Here is a 21,908-nt window from a genome sequence, read left to right on the forward strand (position 1 = left end):
TAACATGATACACCGAATTCATGAATTCCCATGTGTCTTCCCCACGATCATATATTGCATTTTTTACTTCATATTTTTCCATTACTAGATTTTGTCATCTTAACATTAGGTGACAATATTTATTTGGGTTTAAGACCAGTTCAAAGAGAGGGACAGTATAATATCCTTCAACTTAAGCTGAAAATTTAAAAACAGGGTCTGGCCATGTACGCAGTAACAACAGGCTCCTCATCAAATGGGGAACATTTTTACCGAGTACATCTTTGAACCTTAACTTTCAAAGGTTTCTTCATTCTACCACTATTTGGGCTTCACTCCTGATAACCTGAGTTTAGAAACCGAGAACAAAAAGAGAATAATTTTGAACTGCCTTCCACGTTCACTTTGCGTGTAAATAGGTATTTGACATTTTCTCACGGTCTTTTCACATATTCCTGCACTGATACTCCAAATAAAAAGGAGGCTGGAGAGAGGTGTGCTAGTTCGGTTTCATTGTCTGAAGCACTTCCTTGCATTGTTTAGTTGAGGGTTCAGCTTCAATCATATCTGCTGTGGCAACTGTATTACACGTCCGTTTAATAAACATAAGAGCAGAAATGTAACATCCATCAGAAACATGAGAACAATTTCCATCTTTTTCTTTTTTATTTAACCACATAAGTACATGTCAACAGTTGGCATAAACTTCATAAAAATACAGTACCTTTTTGTGCTGTAACACTAGTCACAATGTTTATATAAAGATTTTCTTCCTGCTTCCTTGAATTCAATTAACATTTTAAAAAGTGACTTCCCAAAAGCCCTTTTTGTGATAGTTTCCTTATAGAAATTTCTCCAAAATCTATTCTGTAAAAGTTAAAAAGCTAATGCATTTTCAGCCATTCTCCCTCACCCTCTCAATAAAACAGATTTTAAAAAAATAAGAAGTCTTAGAATACTGATCAGTTGTTACACTACTACTTTATCACAGATTCCCATTTAATTGATACTGTTACAGGCGTGACGGATGCTATTCCTATAGCATCTAATATTGCTAGATGCTATTAGGGCTAAAAAGACCAGTCCTATCAATAGACTGATGTCTGAACAAAAAAACAAGCCAAAACAAAACCAAAACATGAATGATATACAGAGAAACATTAAGACTTTAGAAGTCTTATACTGCAGAATCACAATTACTGTGATACTTCCCAATGGCAATAAACATACAAAAATTCTATCAAGTCAGTTAAACGACTAAAGGGTGTCCTTGCACTGGGTACCTTGGAAAGTGAATTCTCTAAATTCTTTATAACTGATAACGTTGGTGTGACGCTGAGATGACAGAAAAACTGCAGAACCAGTCTAACATTTTTGGAGCAATTATACCCACGCAACTGACTACACCCATATCACAATTGGGATAAATTTCATTCTTCTTTAATGCTGATGATAAAATCCAGGCAGGATCTAATACATGGGGGGAAAGAAAATAGGGCATAAATTTTGAAAGTAATTTCTTATCAAGTTAGGCGCTGAAGGTCTAGTTAAGGCAGTGAAGGATTTATTTTAGTATCTTTCTAAGGCTATGACAGATTTTTCCTGAATAAAGCATTTTCCCTTAAAAATTTCATGTATATTATGCCAGCTTACTCTGAATGCATAAGAATGCTAAAAATCCTTGGACATTGAGAAGCTAAACTATTGCTTACTGCAAATATTACCCTTATTAGTCTTCTTTTTTAATATCAGTAAGATTCCAAGAACATGCACCTAAATAATGAAGTTTCAAGTCTGCCTACAAACTCTTCCATTTCAAAAGCAAGCTTAAAAGCATGTGTTAAGTGATCCAAAATGACAAATGTTTTTAATCTTCTCGAAGAAAAAAATGTATTTCTCTCTGACACGACTAGTGAAACTACGTGACTTTTAAGAGAATTTTTAGTATCACCTTGTCCAGAAGGGAGATGGGTAATGAAAGCGACATGAGAAATGTGATGCCAGATGCTATAGCACCATTCCTTTGTTCCTAGCTGCTAGCACCAAAGCTTTAAACAAACTTGCTTTGCTAAGACATTCTGACAGTCCCATTTCACAATATCATTGGTTTTGAGAATGGACTTACTTTCCATAGCTACTTTTAACTCTTTTTGGATCAGTGTTAAATAAAATGTGCAAACATATAATCATTTGCATAGCAAATCTCAAGGGACTGACCCTGAAATAGAAATCCAAACTGTTAGGTTTAAGATATTTCTATAATCAGAATTCACTTAAAATGGTAAAAAAAAAAAAAAAAATACACATTTTTCCATTTTAAGTCTAGTAGAAAAGGTAATTCTGATTTAGAATTCTTATAGTTACTAGTTTAAAAAGTTGAAAGACTGATGGTTCTTCGCATTGAAATGTTATTCCTTTGGAATCTTTAAGACTTTGTAATTGCTATTTTCAAATACTGTGATGAAATATGGCCTGGAATCCTTGCTCATAAGGGTACATAAAGGAATTTTGCCGCTATTAGCAGGATCTTCGACATCCCAAATTTCAGGCATACTGCAACCAGGCCTAGAAAACATATGAATACGAAAAGAGAAATGAAGAAATGCCATCAAAAACCACAGTTTGCTAAACTCAGTTTTATAACCCCCCCATGAATACTTAATTGCACATCTATATTTTTTTAAGTTCGTCTTTATACTAGAAATTCTTATCAGATTACAAAAATCAATAAATATAGTAGTAATTTAAAAAATAGTATTGAGAATATGTAAAATTTGTCTGCTTTTGTGGTTACATAATTAATAATTAATTTGGAGGAGGAAGCATATAAAACAACTCAAATTATATAATATACATTATCAGGGACACTTAAAACTTCTTACAAAATGGAGGGTGATGTTCACACTCCTAACATTTCCAAAGAAAACTCAGGAAATAAAACACCTTTAAAAAAAAAAGTAATAACTCCTTGCTTTTTTATTAAAGCACATAACTGTACAGGGAATTGATGTTGGTTATCTTGCAAAGTTAGAATTACTGAGAATTTCCTAATTTGTCAAAGATAATAGCAAAGAAATACAACAGATTCATTACATTTTATTCTAAATGCAAAGAAAATAAAATAAAAAATCCAAACTCATCATGTTCTAAAGGCCAAAAAGAGAGAGAGGAAAAAAAAAGCACATAGCTTTTTCTTAAGGACAGCGTAAATGTGACAAAATTTTCAGTGACCAATGGTCATAATATTTTGGTGTTCAAACTATCTTTTACTCTGCACCTTTTATTCATACTAGGCTTTAATTATACACACACATCTGTTCCTGCCATCACAGAATAATGACTTGTTTCCTTTGAGAAACTCTTCTGTATTTTACAGTGAAGTTTAAAAATACATACAACACAGCTTTTCAGATGCACACAAAGACCACAAGGTTGCTCATGTGGGTAAAGTTAATTGTACTTACTAATATCTGGAGACGCTGGACAAAAACGTATTTTGGACACTTTTATTAAAGCACAGATCAATGTTTCAAAACTACTACTTGATATGAATCTTAGACTAGTTATTTGAGCGGCATATCATTCTTGTGAGAAAGACACAGTTTACTCACTTTTTTCTGCTTACACACAATGACTCTTCCAGAATATAGTAATTCACTCCTAGTTTTATCAATTCTCTTTTTACTTCTTTTGCAGGTTTTCGACTGTACATGGAATACACTACTTTAGTTCTGGCCCTTCAGAAAGTGAAATATAAAAGTTAGCTAGCAACACAGCATGAAAATGTAAGCTTTAACTTTAGACTGGACAGGAAGGCTTTTTATTTCACAAGACAACTAGGCTAAAACAAAGTTTAAATTGATAGTGCCATTTGCTTTAATGCAATTATTTCTTCACAAATATAATGATTCCAAGAACAATGTACACAGCCCTTTGATTTTTCTGTAGCAGGAGACATCTTTGTAACAAGATCCATGGTTACTGTGAACAGAAAATGTAAAGATGACAAAGCAATGCATTCACCATATAATATTCAACGACCTTGCTTGGACTGGGGGCGATCAGAAAAAATAATCTGCCCAGTCTCTCCGCAAAAGGTCATACTCATTGCCCTTGTTTGGACTTTTTCAATGCAGAGTGCAAGACCTGATGTCTGCCTATGCTCAATCAAGCAAAATCATCACTTGTAAACCATGATCCTCTCTATATTACACAGTAATATCCTCCTTTGATTGTGCAAAGCATGAGGGCGAGGCAAACGAGGATGTAGACGAAGGTCCGTCCAGGGGGTTGCCTCGGGTGAGGCAGTCAGCCCCACGCATTATGACTGCCTCTGCTAAGAAAAAAAGGAGGGTAATTGTCATAGGCGATTCCCTTCTGAGGGGAACAGAGGGCCTGATATGCCGACCGGACCCGTCCCACAGGGAAGTCTGCTGCCTCCCTGGGGCCCGGGTCAGAGACATCACTAGGAAGCTCCCTGGTCTGGTATGGTCTTCCAATTACTACCCACTGTTGGTTACACAGGCTGGCAGTGATGAGGTTGCAGAGAGAAGTCCTGCAGTGATCAAAAGGGACTTCAGGGCACTGGGGCGACTGGTTGAAGGATCAGGAGCACAGGTAGTGTTTTCCTCAATCCCTACAGTGGCAGGGAAGGATACTGAAAGGAACAGGAAAACACACCTGATCAACACGTGGCTCAGGGGCTGGTGCCATCGGAGGAATTTTGGTTTTTTTGATCATGGGGAGGTTTACACGGCACCGGGCCTGCTGGTGACAGACGGAGTTCAGCTGTCTTACAGGGGAAAAAGGATCATGGCTCATGAGTTGGCAGGGCTCATTGAGAGGGCTTTAAACTAGGTTCGAAGGGGGAAGGGGATAAAACCAGGCTCGCTAGAGATGAGCCTAGGGGTGGCGTGCCGATGCCGGGGGTGAAATCGATAGCCCAGCTCAAGTGCATCTACACCAATGCACGCAGCATGGGCGGCAAACAGGAGGAGCTGGAAGCCGTTGTGCAGCGGGAGAGATATGACTTAGTAGCCATCACAGAAACATAGTGGGGTGACTCTCATGACTGGAGTGATGCAATGGATGGCTACAGACTCTTCAGAAGGGACAGGCGAGGAAGGAGAGGCGGTGGGGTGGCCCTGTATGTTAGGGAGTGTTTCGATTGTATAGACCTCAACGATTGTGATGATAGTACAGTTGAGTGTTTATGGGTAAGGATGAGGGGGAAGGCCAACGAGGCAGATATCCTGCTGGGAGTCTGTTATAGACCACCCAACCAGGATGAAGGGGCAGATGAAGCGTTCTACAAGCGGCTGGCAGAAGTCTCTCAATCGCTAGCCCTTGTTCTCGTGGGGGACTTCAACTTCCCAGATGTCTGCTGGAAATACAACACGGCAGAGAGGAAGCAGTCTAGGAGGTTCCTGGAGTGTGTGGAAGACAACTTCCTGACGCAGCTGGTAAGTGAGCCTACCAGGGGAGGTGCCTCGCTTGACCTGCTGTTTACTAACAGAGAAGGACTGGTGGGAGATGTGGTGGTCGGAGGCTGTCTTGGGCTTAGCGACCATGAAATGATAGAATTCTCCATTCTTGGTGAAGTAAGGAGGGGGGGCAGCAAAACCGCAACCATGGACTTCCGGAGGGCGGACTTTGGCCTGTTCAGGACGCTGGTTGAGAGAGTCCCTTGGGAGACAGTCCTGAAGGGCAAAGGACTTGGAAGGCTGGACGTTCTTCAAGAAGGAAGTCTTAAAGGTGCAGGAGCAGGCTGTCCCTGTACGCCGTAAGAAGAACAGGCAGGGAAGACGACCGGCCTGGCTGAACGGGGAGCTCTTGCTGGGACTCAGGAAAAAAAAGGAGAGTTTACCGCTTGTGGAAGAAGGGGCAAGCGACTCAAGAAGAGTACAGGGATCTCGTTAGGTCGTGCAGAGAAGAAATGAGAAAGGCAAAAGCCCAGCTAGAATGCAATCTGGCCGCTGTCGTTAAAGACAACAAAAAAAGCTTTTACAAATATATTAATGACAAGAAGAGAGCCAGGGAGCATCTCCATCCTTTATTGGATGCGGGGGGGAACATTGTCACCGAGGATGAGGAAAAGGCTGAGGTACTCAATGCCGCCTTTGCCTCAGTCTTTAACAGGCAGACCAGTTATCCTCAGGGTACTCGGCCCCCCGAGCTGGAAGACAGGGACGGCGAGCAGGATGAACCCCCCGTAATCCAAGAGGAAGCAGTCAATGACCTGCTACGCCACCTGGACGCTCACAAGTCTATGGGGCTGGATGGGATCCACCCGAGAGTGCTGAGGGAGCTGGCGGAGGAGCTCGCCAAGCCACTCTCCATCATTTATCAGCAGTCCTGGTAAACGGGGGAGGTCCCGGACGACTGGAGGCTTGCCAATGTGACGCCCATCTACAAGAAGGGCCGGAAGGAGGATCCGGGGAACTACAGGCCTGTCAGCCTGACCTCGGTGCCGGCGAAGATTACGGAGCGGTTCATCTTGAGGGCGCTCACAAGGCATGAGCAGGACAACCAGGGGATCCGGCCCAGCCAGCACGGGTTCATGAGAGGCAGGTCCTGCTTGACCAACCTGACCTCCTTCTATGACCAGGTGACCCGCCTAGTGGATGAGGGAAAGGCTGTGGATGTGGTCTACCTGGACTTCAGCAAGGCCTTTGACACCGTCTCCCACAGCATTCTCCTAGAGAAGCTGGCTGCTCACGGCTTAGACAGGTGTACTCTGCGCTGGGTCAAAAACTGGCTGGACGGCCGGGCCCAGAGAGTTGTGGTGAATGGAGTTACATCCAGTTGGCGGCCGGTCACGAGCGGTGTTCCCCAGGGCTCAGTACTGGGGCCGGTCTTGTTTAATATCTTTATCGATGATCTGGATGAGGGGATTGAGTGCACCCTCAGTAAGTTTGCAGACGACACCAAGTTGGGCGGGAGTGTTGATCTGCTCGAGGGCAGGAAGGCTCTGCAGAGGGACCTGGACAGGCTGGATCGATGGGCCGAGGCCAACTGTATGAGGTTCAACAAGGCCAAGTGCCGGGTCCTGCACTTGGGTCACAACAACCCCAAGCAGCGCTACAGGCTTGGGGAAGAGTGGCTGGAAAGCTGCCTGTTGGAAAAGGACCTGGGGGTGCTGGTTGACAGCCGGCTGAACATGAGCCGGCAGTGTGCCCAGGCGGCCAAGAAGGCCAATGGCATCCTGGCCTGTATCAGAAATAGTGTGGCCAGCAGGAGTAGGGAAGTGATGGTGCCCCTGTACTTGGCCCTGGTGAGGCCGCACCTCGAATACTGTGTTCAGTTTTGGGCCCCTCACTACAAGAAGGACGTCGAGGTGCTGGAGCGTGTCCAGAGAAGGGCAACGAGGCTGGTGAGGGGTCTGGAGAACAAGTCTTATGAGGAGCGGCTGAGGGAACTGGGGTTGTTTAGCCTGGAGAAAAGGAGGCTGAGGGGAGACCTCATCGCTCTCTACAGCTACCTGAAAGGAGGTTGTAGTGAGGTGGGTGTTGGTCTCTTTTCCCAAGTAACTAGCAATAGGACGAGAGGAAATGGCCTCAAGTTGCGCCAGGGGAGGTTTAGATTGGATGTAAGGAAAAATTTCTTTACTGAAAGAGTGGTGAAACATTGGAACAGGCTGCCCAGGGAAGTGGTGGAGTCCCCATCCCTGGAGGTATTTAAAAGATGAGTAGATGAGGCACTTAGGGACATGGCTTAGTGGGCATGGTGGTGTTGGGTCGACGGTTGGACTCGATGATCTTAGAGGTCTTTTCCAACCTCAATGATTCTATGATTCTATGTTGTTAACTCCTGTTTATTTTCTGATGCTGTATCATCTCTAGCTTATTTTCCCCAAACATGCCCTGTCCTATATTTTGTAGTTAGAATAGAATAGAATAGAATAGAATAGAATAGAATAGAATAGAATAATTTCAGTTGGAAGGGACCTACAGTGACCATCTATGTCCAACTGCCTGGCCAATTCAGGGCTGACCAAAAGTTAAAGCCAGTTAATGCCAGACACAGAACTAAGGACATAAGGCATGTAAAATGAATCCCCTCTTTTTCTTCTTTATCCCTCTCTATCTTATTGTTTTTTTGTGGGTTTTTTTAACCAGTTTTACCAATTGCCAAAAAACGATGCTACGATATTAAAATTAAAAAAAGAAATTCATGACCTTATGAGATAAATCAATTTCAATTTAGAAAAACATCCTGATTTTGAAAATAACAAAGTACAAAACTCAGTAATTCCATTACAAAATTTCAGTTTCAACTAGTCTTAATATTTCAATAATTACATATATTATCATGAAAAAAAATGACAACCAATCACAGAAAGCTAATAGGAATAACTAAACTGGCTACCTTGAGAAAAAAAATCAAGTCTGTCTACAATGTCAGGACTAACTAGAATGAAGAAAGGATATAATAGTACACGTTAATTCCAATTCCATAATTATACTCAGATTTTTTTTGCATGTAAGTTTGAAAGCATATCTATCCTACAGTATATCCTTTCTGAACACAAATCCTGAAGAAATACTGCATGTGTTTTCAATCTGACTAAAGTAACAAATCAAGTTCTATGGGGTTTTAACAAATTTTACAATATAACGTGATGCCATTCCTACTGTGTATTACCAACATTAAGAGAACTAATAGCAAATAAAATAAATCCTCAACTTCGAAATTTACCTTAATCCTGCATCTTCATAGTGAGGATGATTTACAATAGGACGAAGTGTAGACAGTTTAACACTTGCCATTGTAGGCATTGCTCCTGCAAAAACTGCATCTGAAATACAGAATGAAAGCCATGTTTGAAATGAAGAATCAAGCAGTAGAACCAGAGAAGCAATCTTCAAACATCTGAACAGTAATCCTATAGAAAAACATAGAGGGTAGGGTATTCTTTTTGAAAAGGCCTGACATGGCACCAACAGGAGATGCACAAAATCACTTTATTTCTTTTTTAAAACCTTGAACTCAATATAAGTCATTAGATAACTAAACATCTAAGAATGGAGATTTAATACATCTTATTTTTCTTGAATGGGTAGAATAACATATTCATTATGACAACATGTTTTTATTTGTCACTTCTTACACCATTGTTAAACGAGCAATAAAATCTCAGTCCAGTTTGGCTTGAAAGTATTTTCCTGATAAAAAGGTAACTGCTAAGTTTCCAGCTAGTTTTCTGACACTTTTACTCATTTTAGTAAAAGGAGGGGTACAACCACAACACACAGATTTTGAATTCTCTTCTAGCAAAATGATCATCACGGACTCACATACAGGACCAGTGTAATTTAAGTAAAAACCTATTTTAATTGGACTTTGCAAGAACACTTTTGTTGTAGGAATACTACACCAGTGGCTCAAAGCTCCAGACTGGTAGCCTGGAGTCTAACAAAGCAAGCTTTCAGTGTTTTTTGCATTTGAGATAGCTTTTATACGGACAAGTATATATGTGGCTAAACCATGGCTTTAGGATAGTCCCAAGGCAAAGCCACAGATAATAGCAATACTTCTGCAGTCATTCATACCAAGTTCTATAGTTACATCTCACAGTAAATGGGGAACATCATACATTATTAAACAGTTTACCTTGTCTGGTACTGACTTTTATCCACTCTAAAAGTTCCTCCTGTGGCAAATTGCTAAATTCTCCCATGATGTTCCACTGAGTTTGAAGGTTTGCTGATCCCTCTATTGCCATCAATGCTAAAATAGCAAAGACCAATGTTTTGGGCTGGATTTTACAGAAGAGCCATCCAAACAACTGAAATGCAAGAATCGATTAATTTCTAGACAACAATTCTGTGATGTTGTATGCAGCACAATTCATTTTTATTTCTCTATAAGGAGCCTAACATATAGTACAATATGAAACATCTCTGCTATTGCTTCTCCACTAAATTTCAGTGAGACCTCTCAAGTATTCATGTTTACCGAATGTAGGGCATTGTATTTGTAATTCTACAAAAAAAGAAAATTGACATTAATGCAGCTTTTAAAGTTCTAGTTCAAATGTCAAATTCTGCAAGTAAAGATTCAATAATGCTAACTGCACTTTTACAGTATTTTATCTCCTATTTACATCAAGAGTTTCTAGCTGTAGTATACAGATTAGAGATTGCAAACTTCTGAAAACATATCAGAAAAGCAGACTTTGGGGATATAATTTTTTGGGGATATATTTTTGTTATATCCTACTCTTCCCCTTCTTGAACTGAAAAAGATGGCCCTTGCATTTTTTCCTAAAGATAGTTTGCTGGAGGCTCTAAGCAAATACTCATAAATGTGTGAAATGGGTAGTTAAGAAGAAAGAAGTACCACATCTGCTATGTTGAAGTTTAGTTTGAGCAAGAACACTTTATCTCCTATCTCACCTAAACCTTAAACAAGACAAAGTATGAATTACTTTTTTTTTTTTCCAAGCTATCATTAATTAGAAGTAAGGCTTCACATTTAAAAAATATCAAACCTGCACTAAATAAATACATTTCATTCAGACTACCTTTACCCATTTTTTTAATTAAAGCATGAAATGATAAAATAAAGTTTCACAGTAAAACCTCCCACTAGGCTGACTACACCAATTAGGTAGCATATGTTATCTTTGTTATAAACTAACTGTAAACTAGTTTAGATATTAAAACTTTCAAGCCACCTCTCCAAAAATACAGTGTACTCTACTCTCATCCTCTAAGACTTGCTAAACACTCTAGCAAGAACAGCAATACTATCCAGGGAAATGTAATATACCAAATATGCCTGACCACTGTATAGGTCTGGAAGGATGAAGGGAAATGAATTCATTTGTATGCTGCTCTACATGAGCAAACCTCCTTTTTACCAACAGTCACAAAAATCTCACTTCAAGAACATGTTAGAACTTTGGAATTCTTTATTGAGTTCCATGGCTTTTCAAATCAAAGAAAATCACATTCCTATCATGCTTTTATAAAACCCCATTAATATTCAAAGTATCTAAATTTACCATTACTTTGTTTACATAAAGAGCCTAGAATGGTCAAACATATAGGCAATGCAAAAGGAGCATTTCTTTTACGGGATGCTGTTCCTCATGTGGTTTTTATATCACTTCAAGGTTTTTTACGTGTTTTTGTCAAATGAATACGTTAAGTCTTTCTCAAGCTATTTGTCTTTGCTTTCAAAATTTCCACTCAGGGTAGTATAATTCCTCCTAACAGAAAGAGGAAATGTGTAGATGTAAACAGTTATAATTTTTATTGTCCATCAGGTGCCACAAGCTGCAACACTGAGGTAATGGAAAGTACACAGACTCATGCAATGGGCTGAGAGAACACAACATACAAAATTCTTTTTCTATGTGCAGAATAATTCTATTATGTCTTTTGCCTGATTGCTCATTTTTGGTTTGTGTTACAATTGTACATCTCAGGCTGATTGTTCACTAATAAAATTATATTTTGAAAGGCAGCTGATTAACAAGTTATCTAGCTATAGCCTCAAAATAAATTAGTTATACTAACATACCACTGCAGGTGAACTTTCATGGTCTGCTAGAGGAAGGGATAGTGTTGCCCTCAATTACAATGAGATAATTACATATGTTAAGTTTGCTTAAATTTTTCTTGCATCTGTAAAAACAAATTGTTGCTTATTAACTTACCCTTTATGCAAACATCTAAAACTTTACATAATGATAAATGTACCGAGTGTTAAGCAATCATTTGGTCACAAGTCCCATCTTCCCCTTCTCATCTCCCTCCATCGCAGCAATTCTTCTGAATCAATATTGCACATACGATCAGATTTTTCAACCTCAAAATACTACTTCTGCTCAGCAGCCAGTAGGACAGAAAAAGCTCACTAAAACCCACTTAATATTTTCCTGATCCTACAAGAAAAATAAGGAGTTTTCTTATTCCTTTGCTTGCTTAAGTCAGAGCAGTCTTAGAAGTGGTCTGATCGATAGCGGCTCAACAGCCTTATGGGCCAGTGTTTCTCTCTCATGCTGAAGCCAGTCATGTATTACCTGGAAGATTACCAGCCGCTCCCTACTAAAGAAAGCATACATCAGCCAGACCAGAAAAAAATCCAGCTTGTCTTTTACAGGTATCAATCAGCACCAACCTAGGGAACACACCAAACAGGCAAAAGAACCTTTACTGATAACAACACAAGGGAATTAATTCTATTTTTACTGACATCGTTCACCTAAAGTTGGGTACTCTTGAACACAAGTATGTAGGTCTCCTAAGGCCCAAACCAGGGCCAGGATAATCAGAGGCCTTATTATATGGGGCAGCTGGTCATTTATCATCTTCTGCACAGAACAACTGTCCAAACTGCAGTAATCTAAAGCCTTACCTTCCCCAGCATTCAAGACCTATTTCTTTCAAGCCAACTATGCCTCCATGATGCCGCAAAAGAGGACGAAAAAGTCGCTGGACCTGAGCCATCTGGTCCAACAGCGGCAGCTCCCAGAATAGGTTATCATCTGCATTTGTAGCTTCCCGAGAAGCTTACTCTCACTCTACAACCATAGGAAACAGCAGAACAACCAACGGGCCAAAATGCAGTTGGAAGCAGAAGAAAAGAAAACATTCATAAAATACTCTGAACCTGTCCTTCTTGCAGTATTTACAGAGTGGTAACATGTGGCATCCTCTAAGATCCAAAATGCAATGATTACCAAAAGCACCAGTTTTCATTAACTGGCCTGATGACCTTAGTTGCAGTACTAAAACAAAAACCACAACGATCCATGATTAATTACTGTAGTGCCATTACTCAGGTGCTTTAAAAAAACAAATAAAGATACCACCAGCTGAAAACTTTTACTGATTTGCCATGTAGCAGCTAACTTACTATATATGGAAAAAAGCAAATGAAGCTATATATTAATAGAAACCATTCCTAGCAGCTCATCTTTCAGTCATTACCAGTTACAAGGTACTTTTTCCTATCTTTCAGAGATTTTTCTCCATACAGCAAAAAAAAGCAGTTCAGATTTTATTGTTTTTCAATTCTCAGAAGGCTGAGAGGCCTTTTTCTGTGGCATAAAACACAGAAATACTTTTAGTTCTAAACTTCACTAGAAAATTCTACAAAAACTTTTCAATAATGACGGGGCAGAAAAGCCCATCAATTTTCTTCTAGAAACACACAGTTAAAACAAGAAGAATTAAGAACAAATTAACTTTGGACAGAATTAAGTTATATTGTAATTGTTATCTAGAAATTGTACGTTAGAAGAAAACAGACATTTTTCTTTTTGGTTTTCCGACTTTTGAAAAGCAACTTCATTTCAAATTACTCAGAAACACCTCGTGAAAGTTCATTCAGAAAAATTTAACCACAGTGTAACTGCTATTACTTAAACAACCAGACCACCTAAGAGGACACCAATACTTCAAGAACAACTAAGAGCTGGGACACAGAACACCTGTGAACCTTACAGAATAGCAAGAGCATAGAGGAAAAGTAAATTTCTCTTAAGTCCCAATACCCAGTTACAAGGTGGCTAAATAAAGTTACTTTTTAAAGAGGTTTTTAGCATTTTATATGTTCACTGTACAGATTCATTTCATGTTGGCAAACACTCAGCACTTTTACCTATGCCAAGTAACAAAACAGGCATCAAGTGATGAGCACAACATTTAAGCAGACTGAAACTGTGTAGCCTGTCCAGCATTATCAAGAACTGTCCTTCCCTGAAAGAACATCCAGGGAAGCAATCCAGTTTTCTGGGAAACAGTAATTTGTTCAGCTGCCTTAACATGGGACAACTTTCTCCTCTTTGCATAATTCTGTCTTACTCACTCACCTTCCGGTTGTATGACACAGGTGTCAGATGTTCCACAGGCAATAACTGCCTTCACCATACAACCCTAATTCACCTTTAGGATGGGCTCCAACCACAGATATTGTGGGAAAAACAATGTGTATCAGGCATTATAGTCTGTATCATACTGCATATGCACAAGGCAGACGGAAAAAGGTTGTACATACACCGTCAGTTCTGGCACTCCAGATTTTAAGTACTGAACTTTGTAATGTTATTCTTGTATTTCTTCAATTTTCAAGAACAGCAAACCTAACGACTCAGGTTTCTTATTAAAATCCTAATTTTCGTCCCCAGCCATTGCTAGTTTCCCCACTCTGTCAAATATTTTTCTCTTTTCTTTCTTCTGTATTATGTCTGCAACAGTTCTTAGCACTGGATTCTTTCTCCCACTCATCCTCATGGCGATCTTCTCCATATAGACATTTTCACAAGTTCCCCATCTCATCTTCCCAATTTGTTTTCTTGTTAGTAAGCCCAGCTCACTATTAATCATAATCTTTCACTCTCTCAATGTGGGATACTTACTTTGTGTGATGTAAATAACACTTTCTACAAAATCACAGCACGGTTGAGGTTGGAAGGGACCTCTGAAGGTCATCTGGTCCAGCCCCTCTGCTCAAGCGGGGCCACCTACAGCCAGTTGCCCAGAACCATGCCCAGACAGCTTTTGAATATCTCCAAGGATGGAGACTCCATAACCCCCCTGGGCAACCTGTGCCAGCGCTTGGTTACCCTCACAGTGAAAAAGTGTTTCCCGATGTTCAGAGGGAACCTCCCATGTTTCAGTGTGTGCCCATCGCCTCTTGTCCTGTCACTGGGCACCACTGAAAAGAGCCTGGCTCCATCCTCTTTATACCCTCCTTTCAGGTTTTCATACACTTTGATAAGATCCCCCGAGCCTTCTCTTCTCCAGACTGAACAGTCCCAGCTCTCTCAGCCTTTCCTCACAGGAGAGATGCTCTAGTCCCTTCATCACCCTCGTGGCCCTTTGCTGGACTGTCTCCAGTATGTCCATGTCTCTCTTGTACTGGGGAGCCCAGAACTGGACCCAGCACTCCAGCTGTGGCTGCACCAGTGCTGAATAGAGGAGAAGGATCACCTCCCTCAACCTGCTGGCAACACTCCTCCTAACGCAGCCCAGGATACCATTGGCCTTCTTCGCAGTAAGGGTATATTGCTGGTTCATTTCTACCTTGTGTTCACCAAAACCCCAGGTTCTTTTCTGCGAAGCAGCTTTCCAGCTGAGCAGCCCCCAGCATGTACTGGTGCCTGGGGTTGCTCCTCCCCAGGTGCAGGATTTCAGCGCCCCCCTTTGTTGAACTGCATGAGGTTCCTGTCAGCCCATTTCTCCATCCTGTTGAGGTCCCTCTAGAAGGCAGCACACCCATCTGATGTACCAGCCACTCCTTCCAGTTTTGTACCATCAGCAAACTTGCTGAGGGTACACTCTGTTCCATCATCCAGACCATTAACAAAGACATTGAATAGGACTGGACCCAGTATTGACCCCTGGTGTACACTGCTAATTCCTGGCCTTCAATCAGACTTTGTAGCACTGATCACCCTTCCCTATGCCCAGTCGTTCAGCCAGTTTTCAATCTACCTCCCCGTCTGCTTCCCAGACAAAGGACTGCTTACCCTGCTTTTGCTGCAACTGTGAAGCTTCTAAAACAGCTATTTAGATACAGATTCAATCAAGTTCACTTCTCAAAAACACAGATACTGAAACATGGAAAGCCAATTCTAGTATCTTTTATATCTGGAGAAAATCTAGTAACATTTTATATTATGGATAATTTCAAGCTAGGAAAATTAAATCTGAGTTAGGCATATGACTTTCGATTTTTAAGGCTGAAATGTTTTCAACATGCAAGACTTCAAAACTATACTTCTGGAAAGAATTAATACACAAAAAATATGCAAGGCAATAAGCCCTAAAGAGCTGTGAAAACACAGCGTAAACAAAGTCAAACACTGTTTGGATAAAATTAATAGTCAATAAAAAACTTGCAATGGCATAGAAATGTGTAAGTACAGTAAAATCCAGCATATGTGTCCCTATGCTCAAGCTCGATACCCAGCATATTAACTCATATAATAATGCAATCGGACAAGTTGCATAAAACAAGACATTTGCTTTATTTGGGGAGAGGGAGAATGGAACTTGTGTAACCACACTTTTCGACAGGCAATATAATCTGGTTTATTTTTAACTGGTACACTCAGATTCAGCAATTCAACACACACAGAAATTTGCTTTAGGACAAATACCTGGGTAATACTGTAAGTACTGAGATAGCTACAGGATTAAAAAGAGACCTTACCTGTTTTGAACACACCAAAGAAGCCATAACACATAGATGTGGTGTCAAAAACAGTTTTAGTCTCATGATTAAAATCGCTAGGACACTGTATGCCAACAGCTGCAATGCATGGTATACCAGCTGAAAAAAAAAATACCACACAGAAGCATAATATTTGCATACTTTTCATTTCTATCTTAAACATACAACTTCATTTTCAGTATAGCTTAAGTGAAGAGCTTGTCTGAAAAAGAGTCAAAGTCGAAGTAAAGATCTTCACATTTCAGACAGTGATAAGGACTTCCTGTTATCTTTTTTCTAAAGTGTATGTAGTATGCTAAGGTATGGAACAACAGGAAGGATAAATATTAACAATCAAACTAAAAGGAGCTAGAGAAATGGCTAGCTATGCAAAAGATCCTGAAACATAAATACACAATAACATATGTAAAATTTCTTGTATAACCTCTTTATAGAAGTGAAGAGACCTTGCTATTTAATACCTAAAATACCTAAGTATGAAACAAAAGAAGCAAGTAAAATCATCCTTGGTACTCACACAACCACAGGCAGCTTGCTTTAGTATTCTCAAAAAAGGTTAAAAAGCATCAGAGACGTCACTCACCACTCCTAACATTGAATCTATGTTACTTGTGGAAGTGCTGTAGTAAATCATAGAGGCATTTTTGCAATCAGTGCTTTTATCTGATTGATTATTGTATTTTGAATGGCAAGAGATTTCTCTCATAGCACAAACCACAATTAAACTGCTGTTAAGAAAGTTTTGCACTGCCCTTGCTGACTTAATTGCAAATAAAGAAACCACATAAGAAAGCTGCCAATTATATTTTTTTGCATAATTTTATTAAAAGAACCGTGTGTAGAATTATTTTCATTATGGTATATTTCAAATCAGAATTTTAACATTATCTGTCACGTGAAACCCCAGTAAAGGAACAAATCTCCTTCTCAGTCCATATGGGGAAAATGGAAGGTCCAGCATAATTTCAGTGTCTTCCTGTACTGCTACAGCAAAAGCCCAAAAGACTCCTCTCTTGCACTGCCACCCCACCATTAGCTACTGTATTTTTTTGTTCAACATTCCAGAGTTATTCTGGTGATGTACCAGACCCAATTTAAGACAAGGGAATAAAAGATGCAAATACTTACCTTCAAATAAACCACGTATCAGGATCAGACCGTTGCAACCTGTATTTCAATATCCAGTATTACATTAACAGATGAATAAAATTGTGCAGAAAAAGAATCTTACCTCACCATGGTTAAAACGTTCCTCTCTGAATAAAAAACAGAAAATCACATTATTTGTTTATGTACTACAGAAGCACTGGTTTTACTTTGAAGTAATCTACAGTGTCTCTAGACAACTGAACTAATCCAGTAAGCATGAGTCAGCACCTGCATAGGTTTTTTCCTCCTCTATAGCAAGCTTTCAAATATGTTACAAATCAGTAACTATCCTCCTCAATCCCTGTATCTATCTGGAAATCTGAAAATTAATTTTAGCAGTTTTTTAATTACTTCCATGAATTATTTCATATATAGAACAGCTTATTTAGAGAATGAAACTTCAGTAACGTAAAAGAGGCAGAGCACTGGTACAAAAAAAAAAAAAAAAGAGTCAGTCATTTACTCAGGTACTACGTAAACTGGTTTTGGATTCTCAGAAGGAAATACAGATGTGGAAAGAGTCAAAATCATGTATACTTGTTCTCCAAAAACATCTGTGAAGACAGAATGCTGAATCCTGCTCACATCTGTTGAAATTTTGATAATGGCCATTAGACCATGGAAAGCAGAGATCACTGAAATGATTGGTGATAAACTGAAAAAACCAGGAAGCAAAAAGATACGTCAGGGACATGACAACATTCAATTGGCCAAATTCACTGCTCTTGAGCACAGCATCAACGAGTGATGCCAAATGGCTGTGACAGGTAGAGCATGTATTACAGATATTTAGAAAATAAAATTAATACAGTTGGGATCCCTTCCTAAAGATGAAACTCGGGTATCTTTATAACCTGGAAAAAAAAATAACGGGAAGGAAAGAATTTGTATTCACTATTTATAGGGGAAAAGTGAATAGGCACATGAATAAATATTGATTTAGGAACAGAGCAGAAAAATAAATGATTAAATAGAAAATTTGGGGGTAAGAGGGTTAAGATGTCTAAAACCACGTTCAGCAGCTAAACTTAGTTTTAGACATCCTATAAAAATACCACATATAGTACATCCAAGCCATTCAGTTACTGAACGATACATATTTTACCCTTCAAAAAGGGCCAATATAATGTAGAATTCCGAATGATTTAGCATATAGCAAATCAAATAAACTTCCAGCAGAAAATTCAGTTTTACATTAAAAAAGACGACAATATTTACCTTTCATATTGGCCTGCCTGAGGTAAGGCCCACCTAAGGTATTTAACTGCCTGAAGAAAACAAAAGCCAACAAAAAGTATGAATAAACTTTCAAAAGCATTCTAAAGTATTTTCAGCATTTGCTAAATTAAATTATACCTGGGTAATCTCATTTTGAGATAATGCTAAGATAAAGACATGCAATGTTTTAGCTAAAAATTCTTTTTGAGGATGTTTAATTAGCCAGGCAGTTAGCAGTTATCCCATCTGTTTCTGTGTAAACTGTAAGTTGTTTTTACACAAATTATACATAATCAAATTTACAAAAACAGGTATAAACTTCAGTTATAGTACTCATCAGCTAAGTGACAGAAATTTTCTTGGCATTTAACATCAAAGCAAGTTTTACTGCTGAGTCAGCACTGGACCTTTGCAAAAATCTATATGAAGACAATACAGAATTTTAAGCAAATATTTTTGAAAACCTGTATTTTATCTAACTATATTGAGTTTACGTGGCAAGGTTTTGGTAGCGGGGGGGCTGCAGGGTGGCTTCTGTGAGAAGATACCGGGGCTGCCCCCATGTCAGACAGAGCCAGTTCCAGCCAGCTTCAAAACAGATCTACCACTGACCAAAGCTGAGCCCATCAGTGGCGCTGGCGGTGCCTGTGTTGATAACATGTTTAAGAAAAGGTAAAACACTGCGCAGCAGCTTTAAGAGAGAGCAGTGAGAAAAACAGGAGAGAAACAACCCTGCAGACACCAACGTCAGTGAAGGAGGGGGAGAAGGTGCCCCAGGCGCCAGAGCAGAGATTCCTCTGCAGCTTGAGGAGAAGACCATGGTGATGTAGGTTTCCCCCCTACAGCCCATGGAGGACCAGATATCCACCCTGCAGCCTGTGGAGGACGCCATGCCAGAGCAGGTGGACATGCCCTGAAGGAAGCTGCAACCCATGGAGAGCCCACACAGGAGTAAGCTCCTGGCAGGAACTGCAGCTCGTGGAGAGGAGCTCACACAGGAGTAGGTTTTCTGGCAGGAGTTGCGACCTGTGGGGGACCCACGCTGGAGCAGTCCGTTCCTGAATGACTGTAACCCGTGGAAAGGACCCATGCTGGAGCAGTTCTTAAAGAACTGCAGCCTGTGGAAGGGACCCATTGAGCCTGGAAAGAAGTGGGTGGGGATGAGGGGAAGGTGTTTTTAGTTTTGTTTTTGTTTCTCACAATTCTACTGCATTTTTAATTGACAATAAATTAAATTAATCTTCCCCAATTCAAGTCTGTTTTGCTCATGACAGTAAATCGGTGAGTGATCTCCCTGTCCTTATCTTGACCCATGACATTTTTCAACTCTTTTTTCCCCCCTGTCTGGCTGAGGATGGGGAATGAGAGCACGGCTTGGCAGGCACCTGGCAGCCAGCCAAGGTTAACACACCACACTAACTTCGTCCCATCTCAAAATAAATAGTGAACCCTTCAAAAAACCTAAAAAGGTAAAGGTGATTCACTAGATCAATCACTTACCCTTTTGATGATTACCCCAAAAACCACCAGAACAACTGGTAATAGCAGAGTCTTTGTGTATCTTACTGGAGTCTACAATGGAAATAAACTGCATTAATTGCTTTCCATTCCCCTATAATTACTTCAATGGTCATTTTAAAGAAAACGATATAAAGAGTTCTTCCTTGAGTAAAATGTAAATTTAAACATCCAACAAGAACAAAGCAAGCTTAAAGAAACTCAAATTTAAACTCCACCCAGCAATCATACTAGGTCGTAATACTAGGGTTATTAGGAAATTATTCCCGGTTCTTTGGCAAGACACCCAAAGACTAAAAGTAGATTGGATCTCATCTGAATTTGAGTACTATGGGTTGAGTAACCTATAAACGTTCTAAATGCGTATCTAGATAGCGATGAACTAAAAAAAGTCTACTAAAGCCACATTAAGAAGCTTTGATGCTCTTCTGTAGCCTAAATCTACCACGCAAGGCCTTTGCAGCTTTCAGTACATTTTCCATATACCCAAAACCAGTTACTGACAGCCACATAAAATCTTAAGTTTGCAGAACTGTAACCTTTCATTTATCCCTGAGCAAGCACTTCTTTCATTCAAGCAAGCACATTTCTTAAATCCAAAATCAAAACACTGTTTTGTTTTTAGTTCATTTAAAAGCAATAAAACCAGTTAAATTTAGCTTAAGTTCATTAATGTGTCTAACTTCATGAGTTAGAACTTGAACTTATGCGGCAGTAGGAGGTTATGTCTCCCAGATGTTTTAAGTTATAAATTAAGATAAAACAGTAAGTTCCCTCTTCCATAATCATCCATTTTGATCAAATTACCTCTTTTTCCATGAAGTCAAACTCTGCAGCACAGGTATACATTAATGTATCAAAATCCTTGTAGCCAATAAATTTAGATTTTAATATATTTCCTATATGAGCCTGGTAGGATATACAGAAAAAAAAGCGCTGTAGTAAGCAAAAACTGTCCTGTTTTCCACAACAAAGTAGTTTGAATGTATATGAGAAATATTTTTCATTAGAACAGAAGTTTATACCATTTACAATATTGTTACAAGAGCACCAAAAATCTATTTCTGGTATATTAAATGACATCTTTGAGTGTAACACAGATTGGACTGTTAAATAAAAAGCAGCAGAAAAAGGGTGTTACCATTGCAACTGGGTTCAACAAGAGTATAGTTTTGCATACTCATATTTTAAGATATGAGCTTCCCATCTTTTGCCCCTTGATGCACATCTGCAGATAGGTTTTTAACAGTAGAATCTGGCAATAAAGTGGCTGAAGTGAAGCGAGGAGTACTAGTTACAACAAGCATTTCAAAACTGTCTTGAAGATTAGCTTCAGAGGAAAGTGAAGTAAGAAATTGAGTAAATAAAGATGTAGGTAGAAGATATCCAAAATAAACAAAGCTCTATAAATCCACATTTAAAAACAAACACACAGAGCATTTACTAACTCAATAGTAAAAAAATTTGTCTTTTCACAAACTTCGGTAGTAACACCTCAAAGTGATAATGCATAATGAAAGAGAAAGCAAATATGCAATCCCTCTCCCACTTCTGCAAAACAAATCTCAGAATTTCAGGAAAGCATATCAGTAAGATGCCAAAATCAAAATACTAAGAATTAAAATAGTTTTGAAAGACGCCAACCAGATACTCAGATAAGAGAACTTACATCATCAGCTATTCCAAATGCTAAAGAAGTTAGGTATTTCAAGGTGACTGTCCCAAATAACCAGGCACATCCTTCAATGACCTTAAAAAAATATATTCAGAATTAAATAAACATGTGTCAACAATTTTTTAAAGAAACCTTTTCTTTTTTAAAAGGCTTATTAAATTTAGCTACTAGTTACAAA

The 21,908-nt window shown here is 39.3% G+C and overlaps 1 protein-coding gene across 1 annotated transcript in view; it reads right to left on the reverse strand.

The window, feature by feature from the left end:
- Window positions 1-484: 484 nt before the first annotated feature.
- The window catches only part of DPY19L1 (dpy-19 like C-mannosyltransferase 1), a 54,824-nt gene continuing 33,400 nt past the window's right edge, over window positions 485-21,908 (reverse strand). Inside the window, exons 14-23 of the mRNA XM_076330854.1 lie at window positions 21,725-21,805; window positions 20,863-20,964; window positions 20,038-20,109; window positions 18,538-18,587; window positions 17,402-17,426; window positions 16,150-16,269; window positions 9,592-9,766; window positions 8,677-8,776; window positions 3,591-3,716; window positions 485-2,544 (exon numbers count right to left, since the gene is read on the reverse strand). Of these exons, the coding sequence (XP_076186969.1) occupies window positions 2,388-2,544; window positions 3,591-3,716; window positions 8,677-8,776; window positions 9,592-9,766; window positions 16,150-16,269; window positions 17,402-17,426; window positions 18,538-18,587; window positions 20,038-20,109; window positions 20,863-20,964; window positions 21,725-21,805 (1,008 nt within the window). The 3' untranslated portion in view covers window positions 485-2,387. The remainder of the gene's footprint in view (window positions 2,545-3,590; window positions 3,717-8,676; window positions 8,777-9,591; window positions 9,767-16,149; window positions 16,270-17,401; window positions 17,427-18,537; window positions 18,588-20,037; window positions 20,110-20,862; window positions 20,965-21,724; window positions 21,806-21,908) is intronic.

The sequence above is a fragment of the Aptenodytes patagonicus genome, chromosome 2 (assembly GCF_965638725.1).
Source record: "Aptenodytes patagonicus chromosome 2, bAptPat1.pri.cur, whole genome shotgun sequence".
NCBI lineage: Eukaryota > Metazoa > Chordata > Aves > Sphenisciformes > Spheniscidae > Aptenodytes > Aptenodytes patagonicus.